General features: G+C 39.3%; 3 protein-coding genes across 3 annotated transcripts; all 3 read left to right on the top strand.

The window, feature by feature from the left end:
- Positions 1-2,396: 2,396 nt before the first annotated feature.
- Positions 2,397-5,234, top strand: LOC9305125 (CSC1-like protein At4g35870). Its single transcript, XM_021018559.1, has one exon. The coding sequence runs from the start codon at positions 2,643-2,645 to the stop codon at positions 5,094-5,096; it is 2,454 nt and encodes an 817-aa protein (XP_020874218.1). The 5' UTR covers positions 2,397-2,642; the 3' UTR covers positions 5,097-5,234.
- A 64-nt stretch (positions 5,235-5,298) lies between these two features.
- Positions 5,299-8,146, top strand: LOC9305124 (aspartyl protease family protein 1). Its single transcript, XM_002869007.2, has 10 exons — positions 5,299-5,989; positions 6,076-6,211; positions 6,317-6,552; positions 6,637-6,861; positions 6,950-7,085; positions 7,172-7,245; positions 7,332-7,431; positions 7,530-7,587; positions 7,663-7,734; positions 7,817-8,146. The coding sequence occupies exons 1-10, from the start codon at positions 5,682-5,684 to the stop codon at positions 8,038-8,040; spliced, it is 1,569 nt and encodes a 522-aa protein (XP_002869053.1). The 5' UTR covers positions 5,299-5,681; the 3' UTR covers positions 8,041-8,146.
- Positions 8,147-10,095: 1,949 nt separating this feature from the next.
- LOC9305123 (la-related protein 1C) lies at positions 10,096-13,294 on the top strand. The gene is made up of 6 exons (XM_002869006.2): positions 10,096-10,927; positions 11,391-11,883; positions 11,953-12,088; positions 12,200-12,290; positions 12,581-12,652; positions 12,935-13,294. The coding sequence occupies exons 1-6, from the start codon at positions 10,409-10,411 to the stop codon at positions 13,202-13,204; spliced, it is 1,581 nt and encodes a 526-aa protein (XP_002869052.1). The 5' UTR covers positions 10,096-10,408; the 3' UTR covers positions 13,205-13,294.
- Positions 13,295-13,615: the final 321 nt, after the last annotated feature.

Here is a 13,615-nt window from a genome sequence, read left to right as displayed (position 1 = left end):
AGTACTTGAAAGGAATCTCGTAGAGATAGGACATAATGTATATGGATATCAAATATTGCTTCTAGTCCTAGACAAGAAAGCATCTCGTTTTGCCTCAACACCACTTAACTGAGAACATTTTAAGATTATTGGCATTATGTCAAAAATAACTTTGTTAAAGCAGAGAAAGTACTACTCTAAAAGAACAGAACAGCATACTGATATGATTGGCCAAACTAAGGTCTTTGTCTGTTGTACTAAACGTACGAGATCAATGCCAAAGTTCTTTGTCTCTTGTACTAAACATAGATAGAATAAAAAAGTAAATGTTTGGGGAGTACGTATAAGAGAGAAAAGACTCAAAATATTTATTAGTCGAGCTTTGGTGGGAACCAGTAAGGGACTGGTGATGTTACGGATCTAGGACCCGTCGTTACGGATTCACCCGTCATCATGTACTCCTCATCGTCGATGCAACTGAACCTGGTGCTGTTGTGGTCGTCTAAGTACTAGATGCAGTTTGGGCGCTGTTCATATAAGCATGCCGGCGGGAGACAAAAAGGTTCAGCCTTGGAGAGGAAAATGCACACACCTCCAAGGTCTTCAGTATAGACAGCGTTTCCTTCCTTGTCTAGCCTCAAGACATGGAAATGGTCCCAATCTTTAAGGAAATGGTCCCAATTCTCAGCGTTTCCTTCCTTGTGCTGCCCCTTCCCACGGGGGTCGATATATGTGAACCATTTCACCATAAACGTATCACCAGTCTGTGATGACTCCACCAAGTAGTGTTCTAACCTGCAACACGAATCAAACAACCCCCACCCGCACTTTCTCACAATTTCGCTCCTGACAAACTCATCTATTCTGTCAATATACATGTCCTTCACGGGCCGTTGTTCGGGATACCACAGCATCTGCAGCTTGGGTTTTTCCATGTGTCTCCCAAAGATCCCATGATCCTGTGTAGTTGCCTCCAGAAGCGGGCATCGAAAACATCTCATCTTTCTTGGAGTACATTACATTGGAGGAGAAGAAGCCGGGGTCTGTGATATTAGGACATAATGTCCCACATCGGAAGTTGGAAGAGATCCTAAGTAATATATAAGGGATATGGGCCACTCCACTCATAGCCAATTGGTTTTGAGTTGGAAGCCCATATTCTAATATAGTATCAGAGCCCGATCCACACATGTTCAACCCGATCCGACCCAAAGATGGTCCAATCATCGATAAGGCCCAAAATTGATGCCGTCGATCTAAGCCCGAACATTCCGAGATTAATGGCCAAAGAGCCATCATCTCGAGGGGGCGTATTAGGACATAATGTCCCACATCGGAAGTTGGAAGAGATCTTAAGTAATATATAAGGGATATGGGCCACTCCACTCATAGCCAATTGGTTTTGAGTTGGAAGCCCGTATTCTAATATGTGATTCTGATGTTAGTCCACTTGCAAGCCTGCACAAACTGAGTTGAGGTCCCATGAACTTGATAGCCACGATGCAGTCTTCATCCTCGGGAGAAGAGGTGGACAATGGCCACATTGGTTACAACTTGGGTTTGGCAATGAAGCAGAGTTTCAAGAGGAGGCAGCGAAATGCGTTTTGAGTCTTCTTTATCCAATGCACATGGGTCTAGATCGTCTTGAAGACGCACAACACCATTCTTCAAAGTTGCTACCCAGCCATGGGATGCTCCTATAGTTCCCATCTCTTTCACTAACTCCATAGGCACTTTCTTTTCCGTGCAGTTTACCCCACTATCAATGTTGTAGCTGTAAATGTCGAGAGATCCAACGTCACCATCTCTCAAAGTTGAATCACAAGGATTAACTTTGAAGACGCAATTAGAGAAGCACCGAGCCGTGATGTGTCTCTGCGGAATCATTAGTTAGCTACTGATCAGACAAAAAAAAACACCATCACGGGACAAGAGAGAAGAGGAGGCATCAGCTTACATGGAGAGATAGCTTCGAAAGGGAAAGCCGGCTGAGAAACAGAGACATGGCTGCGTTTTTTTTTTGCTAAAGAGCCGATGAATATCTTCTCCTCATTAAATACAAAACAGAGGAGAACCCTTGCCCACCAAGTTCTTCCCTATTGATTGACTTTCCTAATAACAATCAAAATGAATATACTCGAGAGTTATGAATTTGATTCTCGTCTGTCATACTGTTACAATAACGAAATATTAAGAGAATATGTTACTATTTTTATAAATATTATTGTTTTGTTCATACAAAGTTACAAACTCTCTAAAGTCTAAACTACCACAATTTAACGATATACTTTTATCAACTATGTAAAAATAGAGATTTAAAAAAAAAAATCGAATTTATTCCCAAACTCAAACCGATCTTATATGTTAATTCGTGTTTTTTTTTGGGGTATTTATCTTAAAAAGATGTGATTAAATTTCATGCTTTAAGGAGAAGAATCTTTTGAGAGATTCCAAGCCGCGATTGCATTCTTTTTTCCTCCTTTTTTATTTACCTTTCTACCATGCCCCTCGTCTTTTTTCCATCATCTTCGTCGATCTACTTCCCCAAAATCAAACCCTAAAGCCCCCAAATTTCTCGTGATCATAATAAGCTTTGTATAAATCCTGAATCTCTGAAGAAACTTTAAAGAACTGGGTTTCTCAATTTGGTTGAGAAATTCACGATGCATCGCAATTTTTCACCAGCGGCGATGCCACCGATTTCATCAATGACAATGGATGATTCATTCTCTCCTCCCCCATCTTCCGGCGACTTACCGGAAATCCCCGATGCTTGGTACGGTAACATTCAGTATCTGCTTAATATCTCGGTCATTGGGCTCTTATGCTGCGTCTCCATTTTCCTCTTCGTTAAGCTACGCAGCGACCACCGTCGTATGCCTGGTCCTTCTGCTCTCTTCTCTAAGCTCCTCGCCGTTTGGAAAGCCACGTGTCGTGAGATCGCTCGTCACTGTGGTGCTGATGCTGCTCAGTTTCTTTTAATCGAAGGTGGAAGCTTTGTGCTTCTTTTCTCCATTGCTGTTTTAGCTGTTTCGGTTATGCTTCCGTTGAATTTATATGCTGGGACTGCTTTGTTGAGTGATGAGCTTTCGAAAACGATGATTACTCATATTCAGAAAGGTTCAGCTCTGCTTTGGCTGCATTTTGTGTTTGTTGTTATTGTTGTTGTTATCTCGCATTTTGGAATCGCTGCCATTGAAGCTAGGTTGAAGTTTACTAGGTTTAGAGATGGGAATGGGAATATAAGCGACCCCAATGCGAATTCTACTGCTGTGTTTACTATAATGGTGCAGGGTTTGCCTAAGAATTTAGGGTCTGATAGAGTTGAGTTTGAAGAGTGCTTTCGGCTAAAGTACCCGGGGAAAGTTTATAAGATTATTGTACCTATGGATTTGTGTGCTTTGGATGATCTTGCTACAGAGTTGGTTCGTGTTCGGGATGAGATTACTTGGTTAGTTGCCAAGATGGACTCTAGGCTTCTACCGGATGAGTTTGAGAATGCTGGAGATAACGGACTATTGTCTTGTGTGTGCGCTTTGTGGATTTGGGTGAAGGTTTTGTGGTCTCAGGTTACAGAGAGGTTTGGTTTTACAGATGATGAGAAACTTAGGAAGCTGCAAGAATTGAGAGCTGATTTAGAGTCTCAGTTAGCAGCTTATAAAGAAGGACGAGCACAAGGCGCTGGGGTTGCTTTTGTGATGTTTAAAGATGTGTACACAGCTAATAAGGCTGTTCAGGATTTTCGAAACGAAAGATCAAGGCGTACTGGAAAGTTCTTCTCTGTCACAGAGCTGCGGTTACAGAGAAACCAGTGGAAAGTGGACAGAGCACCCTTGGCTACTGATATTTATTGGAATCATCTGGGATTGACAAAAGTTGCTCTTATCGTGCGAAGAGTGATTGTTAATACTATTCTGCTATTGATTCTTGTGTTTTTCAGCTCCCCATTGGCCTTGATTAGTGCATTGGTAAGTGCTGGGAGAATCTTCAATGCTGAAGCATTGGATAGTGCTCAGTCTTGGCTCGCTTGGGTGCAAACTTCTGGCTGGATTGGATCTCTGATTTTTCAGTTCCTGCCCAACGTCTTCATATTTGTTAGTATGTACATTGTAATCCCTTCTGCTCTCTCGTATCTTTCCAAGTTTGAGCGGCATCTAACAGTGTCTGGGGAACAAAGAGCAGCCCTCTTGAAGATGGTTTGCTTCTTCCTTGTGAACCTCATCATTCTCAAGGCTCTTGTGGAGTCGTCGCTGGAAAGCGCACTCTTGAAAATGAGTCGGTGCTATTTAGATGGCGAGGATTGCAAGAGGATTGAAGAATACATGAGCCCTTCCTTCTTATCCAGGTCATGCGTTTCGGCTCTAGCTTTCCTCATCACAAGTACGTTCTTAGGAATCTCCTTTGATCTACTTGCTCCAATCCCGTGGATCAAGAAAAAAATCCAAAAGTTCAGGAAGAACGACATGCTTCAGCTTGTTCCCGAGCAAAACGAAGAGTACGCTTTGGAAAACCAAGAGCCAAGCAGCAACCTTGAGACACCACTTCTCCCTGAAAACATGTTTGAGTCACCAAGATTCGGGGACATCGAACCTATGAGCCAAGACCTCTCTGAATACCCAATCAGCCGAACCTCACCAATCCCTAAACAAAAATTCGACTTTGCCCAATACTACGCCTTCAATCTCACCATCTTTGCCTTAACAATGATATACTCTTCATTCGCTCCACTCGTGGTCCCTGTAGGCGCAGTTTACTTTGGTTACAGATACATTGTCGACAAATACAACTTCCTCTACGTGTACAGAGTCCGTGGCTTCCCTGCAGGCAATGAAGGAAAGCTAATGGACACGGTTTTGTGTATCATGCGGTTCTGTGTGGACCTGTACCTGGTCTCAATGCTGCTCTTCTTTTCAGTCAAAGGAGATTCCACAAAGCTTCAAGCCATATTCACACTTGGGGTACTTGTGATGTACAAGCTTTTGCCTTCGGATACAGACCGGTATCACCCAGCTCTTCTACGAAGTATTCAGACCGTCGATAGCATCATCGATGGACCTGTTGATTACGAAGCTTATTCTCACCCAAACTTCGATTGGGACACTTACAACAACAGATGATTCTACGACCTTTAAGTCATATAAGTTTTGCTCTTTGACCAAATCGGGACTTGGAATGTATTTGTATATCTTCTTTGTGTATATTCCATCTTTTGTGCAATTATTTTTTTGGTTAACGGGTTAACTTTGCAAGATTTATCAGCTAAGTCCCTTTAATCATTAATTTCGGGGTTGGAATTGTGTCGTTCTTAAATGGGGTAAGAAATCGGAAGAAATAGAAATTCTGGGGTGAGAGGAGAATTATAAAATTAGTAGGTGGGACCCAGTGTTCTCTGAAAATAGTAGTATATCAGAGTTCTCTTTTCAACACATGGACTGTTACACTCACCACCTAACGACGACGAAAGAACCAGCATAGATAGATCTCTTCTCTACTTCTCTCAAACTCACTAATCTTCATATCGTTGCCCCCAAATAAAACCTAATTTTGTTCTCTCACTATTCCAAGATCTAAAATCACGCATTTTGATTTTCGAATAAATTTCTTGAGGTTTTTCTGGTCATGATTTCTCATTTTCTCTTTGTTTTCCCGAGAAAAATCTCCGGGAAAGTAGGATAATCTGTCGAGTTTCGAAATCGTTTCCAATGTCGTACTGTTTCTTCAAGACTAGTCTGTTCTTGATCCCGATTTTGTTGTTACTGAGCTTCGGGAGCTGCAATGGTCGAATCTTCACCTTCGAGATGCACCATAGATTCTCCGACGAAGTCAAGCAATGGTCCGATTCAACCGGGAGATTTGTTAAGTTTCCCCCTAAGGGAAGCTTCGAATACTTCAACGCTCTCGTCCTTCGTGATTGGCTAATCCGTGGCCGTCGCCTCTCCGACTCAGAATCGGAGTCCTCACTCACTTTCTCCGACGGCAATTCCACTTCTCGTATCAGCTCTCTCGGATTGTAAGTTTCCTTTAGCTCACAACTTTCGATAAAACTTCTCTGTTTCACGATAAGTCTGAATTTTTTTTTTTCTTCTCTTTCAATAGTTTGCATTACACGACGGTGAAATTGGGTACTCCGGGAATGAGATTCATGGTGGCGCTTGATACAGGAAGCGACCTCTTTTGGGTTCCTTGTGATTGCGGCAAATGCGCACCAACCGAAGGAGCCACTTATGCTTCTGTATGTTTAAGCTACTAGACTTGTTGAGTTTACTCATCTTAGCAATTGAATTATAAGTTTCCATTTTCCAAGTCTTAGTTCTGGGTTTCGATTTGCTGTGTTTAGGAATTTGAACTCAGCATTTACAATCCTAAAATTTCAACCACAAACAAGAAGGTCACCTGCAACAACAGTCTATGTGCCCAGCGTAATCAATGCCTTGGAACATTCAGCACTTGCCCTTATATGGTGTCTTATGTCTCTGCTCAGACTTCCACATCTGGTATTCTTATGGAAGATGTTATGCACTTAACTACAGAAGATAAGAATCCAGAGCGTGTTGAGGCATATGTCACATTTGGGTTAGTAGCAGTTTGCATCTTAGCAATTGCTTCTTTTGTTTCAGTTCAATGCAGTAAGTTCCTGAAAATGTGAATTATGTGCAGATGTGGACAGGTTCAAAGCGGTTCCTTTCTTGACATTGCGGCACCAAATGGTTTATTTGGTCTTGGCATGGAAAAGATATCGGTTCCAAGTGTTTTGGCGAGGGAAGGTCTCGTTGCTGATTCTTTCTCCATGTGTTTCGGACATGATGGGGTTGGAAGGATCAGTTTTGGCGACAAGGGTAGTTCTGATCAGGAAGAAACGCCGTTTAACCTGAATCCTTCACAGTAAGTGGTAATTCACTTATGAGCTAAATTTTAAATTATGTTCCTTTGTGAATGCACCTTTAAGCGGTGGTGAAATTCATTGCTGCAGCCCAAACTACAACATCACGGTGACTCGGGTTCGTGTGGGGACTACTTTAATAGATGATGAGTTCACAGCTCTCTTTGACACCGGTACATCATTTACTTATTTGGTTGATCCGATGTATACGACAGTCTCTGAGAGTGTAAGCATCTAAAGACCATCATATTCGTGTTTCATCCCTGTGATGCTGAATTTTAATAACTCTATGATTCACATTATCTTCTTCAGTTCCATTCTCAGGCCCAAGATAAGCGCCATTCACCGGATTCAAGGATTCCATTCGAGTATTGTTATGACATGAGGTATGAGTTTGTATCCATCCACGCTCAATTTCTGTTTGTCACTGCCACTCAAATCTAAACATTATTCTTGTAAACGGTGTGATTAGCAATGATGCGAATGCCAGTTTGATACCGAGTTTAAGCTTAACAATGAAAGGAAACAGTCACTTCACCATCAACGATCCTATAATTGTCATCTCTACTGAGGTTATACTCTCTCTACTTCTTTCTCCATTGTTCCGTCTCTTCTTCAGCCAAATCTTTTATCTGTGTGCTGATACTTTTAGTATCTCTGCATTTCTCAGGGCGAGCTTGTGTATTGCCTGGCCATTGTCAAAAGCTCTGAACTCAACATAATTGGACGTAAGATCAGTTTTTCTTTCTATCGATCATGGAACATCGGCTGAATAATGACCTCATTTACTCTTAATGAAACAGAAAACTACATGACCGGGTATCGTGTAGTATTCGACAGAGAGAAACTCGTCTTAGCTTGGAAAAAGTTTGACTGTAAGTTTCCTCTTACGTGTGTGTTAGATCACTTAAACCCGTTGTGTTCTGACTTATGATCTGTGAATATCTCTTAACGCAGGTTATGATATCGAAGAGACAAACACAGCTCTTGCTGGAACAAACAAAACAGCAGCGGTAGCTCCGGCAATGGCAGCCGGAATAAAGACTCATAACAATTCCTCAGAGCTACACAAAACAAACCAAACCATCTCCAAAAGTAGCTCCTCGTCAAACCAAAGATTTAAAACAGTAAAGATATGGTCCCTTTTCAGATTTGTGTTCATAATACTTCCACTTGTGTAGATTTGTAAGCCCCCTCCAAAACACAGGCCAATAGTATTTTTTTGTATCATAACGAGACTATAGAGATTTTCTTCAGGAAATATATGCTCTTATACGCATCTTACTATCTCGGCAAATTCTTGTCCTCTTTTTCTCTTCATCTTCAGACTTCAATAGTGAGGTAGTTAAACCGAAATAAACCGAACCAAAAGGGAATTTGGCTGTAATGTTGAACGCCGAGAATATTCTAAAGGATATAAAATGGGTTCCACATTGATTACCAGCCTCGGCAAGTGGCCAAAGCTCGAAACTTGACACGACCGAGACAATGATTCTTTCACTTTTCATCATTTTATACTAAAATTCCAATATTGGTTTTGAGTCTTTGAGATAATTTTCAGTATTGGATTTGAAAATACACCCATTGATCAATTCTTGGAATGTAAGGAACAAAAAGATATGCATTGGTTACATATTTATTCACATTATTGTTGTTGATATACATATTGTGAAAAAGAAAGATTCGTATTCTGAAAGGTATATAAAGACTCTCTTTTTTTTTGGTTATAGCCTCTTTTTTTTTCTTTTTTGTTATAGCCTTTTGGTGTTTTATTGTTGTCAAAGGATATATAAATACTGCCTTGCTAAATGCTTATACATCAACATGAGTCCATGACCACGTCACGCGACTACTTAGTAGATTAATTGTCAAAATTCATACAGAATAATGGCGAAGGCTCACACTTCACATTATAAATATGTTAAATTTAATTATAAGATTTATATAATGTCTTAAGAATACTATTTTTTTTTGTATCCATTGACATTTTTTTGAGTCAACGGCTATATGCATTCAAAACCAAAATGACAACATTACCGACAATATTTTGAGTCAACTGCACTGTCTCGTTACTAATATCTTCAATTTATGGATGCTTAAGAATTAAGATCGTTCTTTCAAGAAGAAAAACCGTATACATTAATCTAACGATACTTTTCTACTTATTTTTTTTTTAAATCTATATTTTTCATAATCTTAATAAAAAAAGAGTAGAATACTAAGCGAACCTTTTTTCACATATCTATAAAAAAAATATAAATTAAATTGCCTGTGCATAGCTGAAATTGTATTCTATGAACTGTAAATGGTGTAATATGGTTAACATTATGTATCCATTTGATTATTAAAAAGCAACAACGACTATTATGAATATACAGTAGTTGTTTACATAGCTTTGAACTAATCCATTCTTTTTACGATCATATCTCATAACAATAATAATAAAAACATATTATAGTTATAGATTATTATTTTATCATATCCGATCAGTAAAGTGAATATTGTTAAATATGGTAAAATCATTCTAGTAGCATTTGTAACAAATTTATCTTATGAATATATTGATATTATTTATTAGCATTAACAAAAAAATCTACGACTTGATTTTTCCCATATATTAATAATAAAATTGTATATGTAAAAGATATGGTACAATTAATATGAGATTAGAAAAAATGGAAACTGTGTCCCTGGTTTAGAAAAAAGAGATTTTGATCCATCTATAAATATTTTCATTTATTTGCAATGTTACAATTATATATATCTGGTCTAATGGCACATCTAATATAGTTTAGCATATAAATGATTTAATTTAATTTAAAATAAAGCTGAGGTTGCAGATACTTAACGTTATTTTGCTTACACATTTTATTAGAAAATAATATTTTTTGCGTAATTGAATTAATATAGAGAAATTAATTTAGTGGAAATAAATGAATTAATCGATTGATCTATTTTAAGAGAATTTTTTTTTAAAATGAGAAAATCTTAACCGGTAAATTCCAAATGTCAATGTCAACAATCCATGGATAGGTGTTTTAGCCAATAAAATTGATTCAATCAAAGAAAAACAAAAGTGTGTTTTTTTCTTGTGTTTACTCTAAGGGTAATTTCGTAACTTACAATTTCCGCGGTAGCCAAGTAAAACCAAAACCAAATGGAAAAAAAGAAAAAAAAACAAATGGAAAGAACATTTAAAAACGAATAAAAAATAAAGGAGAAAGAGAGAGAGAGAGAGAGAGAGAGAGAGAGAGAGAGAGAGAGAGAGAAGAGAAGAGGAGACTACACTGCTCCATCGTCTTCTCCTTCTGGGGATTTTTTTTTTTGGAAAAATCGGTTCTGTTACCTTTTTTTGCCATTACTCAAACCCTAACCCTAATTTTCTGAAATCGCAGAGAGAGAGAGAGAGAGGTTTCTTCGGATTCTTTCAATTCGCTGACTTTGTTTTTTTTTTCTGGGTTAAAATCGATTAATCGTTATTTTATTAGATACTCTGTCGATCGGAGCTAATCGACTCTCTTAACAAACCCTAATTTTTTGTCCCCTCTCATGGCTTCCGCCACTTCCAATAACTCTGCTTCTTCTTCTATGTCTCCTCGTCGTATCAGCGAGAATCACGGCAGCCCTATCGCTGCCGTATCACAATCGCCTCGCCGTCCTTCTCGGCAGGTTTCTTCTCCGTGGACTCAAATCGTCCGTGGCGAATTAGAGCCGATCGCCGCCGCCGCCGCTGCAGCTGGTCCTTCCTCTCCTCAATCCAGGGCTCCGATCGAGCCGATTGCTTCTGTATCCGTTGCTGCTCCACCTGCTTCTGTTTTGACGGTGGAGGCGGCGGCTGGAGATGAGAAATCGGAGGAATCTGGTGGTCAGGGCAATGCGGGAAAGAAACCAGTTTGGAAAAGGCCGTCTAATGGGGCTTCTGAGGTTGGACCTGTCATGGGAGCTTCCTCGTGGCCTGCTCTTTCTGAGACCACCAAAGCTCCTTCGAACAAGTCTTCTTCTGATTCGTTAAAAAGTCTCGGTGATGTTCCATCATCATCAGCATCATCATCTGTCCCCGTTTCTCAGGTTTGAAACGATTATCATGACCTTATTGATTATGTGGGTTTGTTTGGTTGCTGAAATGCTTCATGGAAGTATATAAAAGTTTGAGCTTTTGCATATGAAACCTCTGTAGCTTTACTTTTTTCGCACTGCCATTTGTGAAATGAATCTTAGCTTATGAGCTTTCCTGTTGGACTTTTGTATACTGCAACTTCGTTATCTGCATGTTTGTTTCCTAACTAGAATAAAGGCAGATGCGTCTTAATACCTTCCTGTTGGATTGTGATGCATATTGAGCATCAATGTACAACAGTCTTTTGAGTAGTTTCTGTTCAAAGTTCTCCTTTTTTTTTCCCCTGAATTTGCAATGTTTAAAACCAAATGCTTATTTTGATGTACGCCTTCAATTATCAATGTGTTATCCTACTCTCAGTAATTCTCTTTATCCTGATTCAATAATAAAGATGCTTCTTTGTCTTTGATTTAGGGAATTGCAAATGCTTCTGTTACTGCACCAAAGCAAGCTAGCCGTGCAAACCCTAATCCAACTCAAAATCATTCGCGCCAGAGATCATTTAAACGCAATGGTGCCTCTGGATCTGCTAATGGTACTGTTTCTCAACCATCAGCGCAGGGTTCATTTGCGGAATTGCCTTCGCACAACCCTTCTCCTAGAGGCCAAAACCAGAAGAATGGCTTTGCGTCACACAACCATGGTGGTATTGAAAACCTATCTCAACGAGACTCCTACAGGAACCAAAATGGTAATCATCACCAAAGTCATGGTGGCAGGCGCAATCAGGAGCACGGGAATCAAAATTGGACTTTTCAAAGAAGCTTTAGTGGGAGAGAAGGAAATGCACAATCACAAAGAGGTATTCCAGCATTTGTAACACATGCACCACCACCTATGCAGCCGATTCCTCCTCAGTTTATGGCAGCTCAGCCTATTCAGTCTTTTGGTGTGCCCTTTCCTGCTGGTGAGACACATTGAAAAACACGTCTTTCAATTTCATTTATGATTTGCTAATGTGTCTTCTTCGTTTCAGAATTGGCATCGTCGGGGCCGTATTATCCCCGCATGCAACCTTTCATGACACCTCTTCCGCATGGTCCGGTCTTCTACCATGTTCAAGATCCTCCACTACACATGAAACTACATAATCAAATACAATATTATTTTAGGTAGTACCTTCCTGTTGAATTCTTCTTATACTTCTCGACAATGAAATTCCAACTGATCAGTCCGCTTTAGGTAAATGCTAATTTAGATGCAAAATGTTTCTTTTGTTACAGTGATGAAAATTTGATTACAGACATATACCTTCGCGGGTTCATGAACGAACAGGGTTTTGTTCCGCTACGTGTGGTTGCTGGTTTCAAAAAGGTAAAATGTTTTCTTGATGTGTTGTCGTTCATTCACTTCTCTTTATTTATATATTATAAACAGTAGACCTTATGTATCAATGAGTAAGACTTTCATGTTTGTATAATTCCACAAATGTGTTTTTATTGATTAGCTGCTCAGTAGGCTCTACACCAATTTTCTTTGCTTTTATTTTTCCTTCTCTTATCCTAGTTCTATAACATTTTGTTGCTTTGTCCCGTATCCAGAGTTCTATTATTATTCTCTTTGAATTTTATCTATGTGTTGTTTCTTTTTTTCTCCTTCTTCAGGTTGCAGAACTTACAGATAGTATCCAGCAAATAGTGGAGGCTCTACAAAATTCACCTTCTGTTGAAGTGCAGGTATTTCTTGTATTATGTGTCCTTTAGTGTGTAAACTATTGAATTCCATCGTCTTTCCTTGCTAGTAGTATGGTAGTATGTGATAAAACGTAAACCTTTTTATTGGGTATTTGATTTGATTATTCAGAGAGAGTTAGCTTATCAAAACTGATGAAACTGAAAAAATAACCTCCCTGTTTTCAGCTCTTCTCATCATTTTTATGGCATTGAGATTTTGCCCCTTTTGTGTGCTTGGAAAACTTAAGCTTTTATTTGATTGCACAAATTTTTTCTTCTTTTTAGGGTGAATCAATAAGGAAGCGCCATAATTGGCAAAATTGGTTGCTTCCTATAATGAGGATCCCTGCAGTTTCTAGCCCCCAATCTGGTGATAGGGCAGATGCTGTGGCAAAACGACTTGGAAACTTGTCGATTGATCAGAGCTCGGCTGATCCCATTGGTGGTTCGAGCAGTCAGTTGCAACCTACAGAAGCTCTTTCAGATGATCAGCAACAGTCTTCTGGTGCTGCTTCAGTGAGCAACCACAACGACCCGGATGGTGCAAACCGTTGAACCATCAAGTTTGGGGGCTGTTGGTTAGTGTTGGACATGAATATATTATTTTGTCCTGCCCGAAATCAGGAAAACAATAATGAAGGGGAATCAAAAAAAAGGAGAAAAAAGGATAAAAGCATAAAGAGAAGAGACCGATATGAATTAAAAAAAAAAAAAAAAAAAAGGATCAAACATTTGTGATTCTTCTAGCTAGCGGAAACTTTGGCATATTTAAATCGTTTTTTTTTGGTTATTTTTGGATGCTAATAACTTTTTTTTTTATGTTTATGCTACTCATGCTATGGTTGCTTGTAGCCATTGTTATGGTCTGGGATTTATTGGTTTTGCTTGCTAATACTCTCTTAACCCCTTATACTGTCTTTTGTTTCTGTTTCGGATTTGAATATTTTAGATTGTTGAATGTGTTTG

Source organism: Arabidopsis lyrata (genome assembly GCF_000004255.2).
Source record: "Arabidopsis lyrata subsp. lyrata unplaced genomic scaffold ARALYscaffold_7, whole genome shotgun sequence".
NCBI classification, from domain to species: Eukaryota; Viridiplantae; Streptophyta; class Magnoliopsida; order Brassicales; family Brassicaceae; genus Arabidopsis; species Arabidopsis lyrata.
This window is presented reverse-complemented; position numbering and strand designations above follow the sequence as displayed.

Excerpts from the sequence above, each read along its gene's own strand:
- LOC9305123 (XM_002869006.2), top strand. The coding sequence starts at position 10,409 with ATGGCTTCCGCCACTTCCAATAACTCTGCTTCTTCTTCTATGTCTCCT. Across the intron at positions 11,884-11,952 it reads TGGTGTGCCCTTTCCTGCTG|AATTGGCATCGTCGGGGCCG; the intron begins GTGAGACACATT and ends TCTTCGTTTCAG. Across the intron at positions 12,291-12,580 it reads TGGTTGCTGGTTTCAAAAAG|GTTGCAGAACTTACAGATAG; the intron begins GTAAAATGTTTT and ends CTCCTTCTTCAG.
- LOC9305124 (XM_002869007.2), top strand. The coding sequence starts at position 5,682 with ATGTCGTACTGTTTCTTCAAGACTAGTCTGTTCTTGATCCCGATTTTG. Across the intron at positions 7,432-7,529 it reads TAATTGTCATCTCTACTGAG|GGCGAGCTTGTGTATTGCCT; the intron begins GTTATACTCTCT and ends TGCATTTCTCAG. Across the intron at positions 7,735-7,816 it reads AGCTTGGAAAAAGTTTGACT|GTTATGATATCGAAGAGACA; the intron begins GTAAGTTTCCTC and ends CTCTTAACGCAG.
- LOC9305125 (XM_021018559.1), top strand. The coding sequence starts at position 2,643 with ATGCATCGCAATTTTTCACCAGCGGCGATGCCACCGATTTCATCAATG.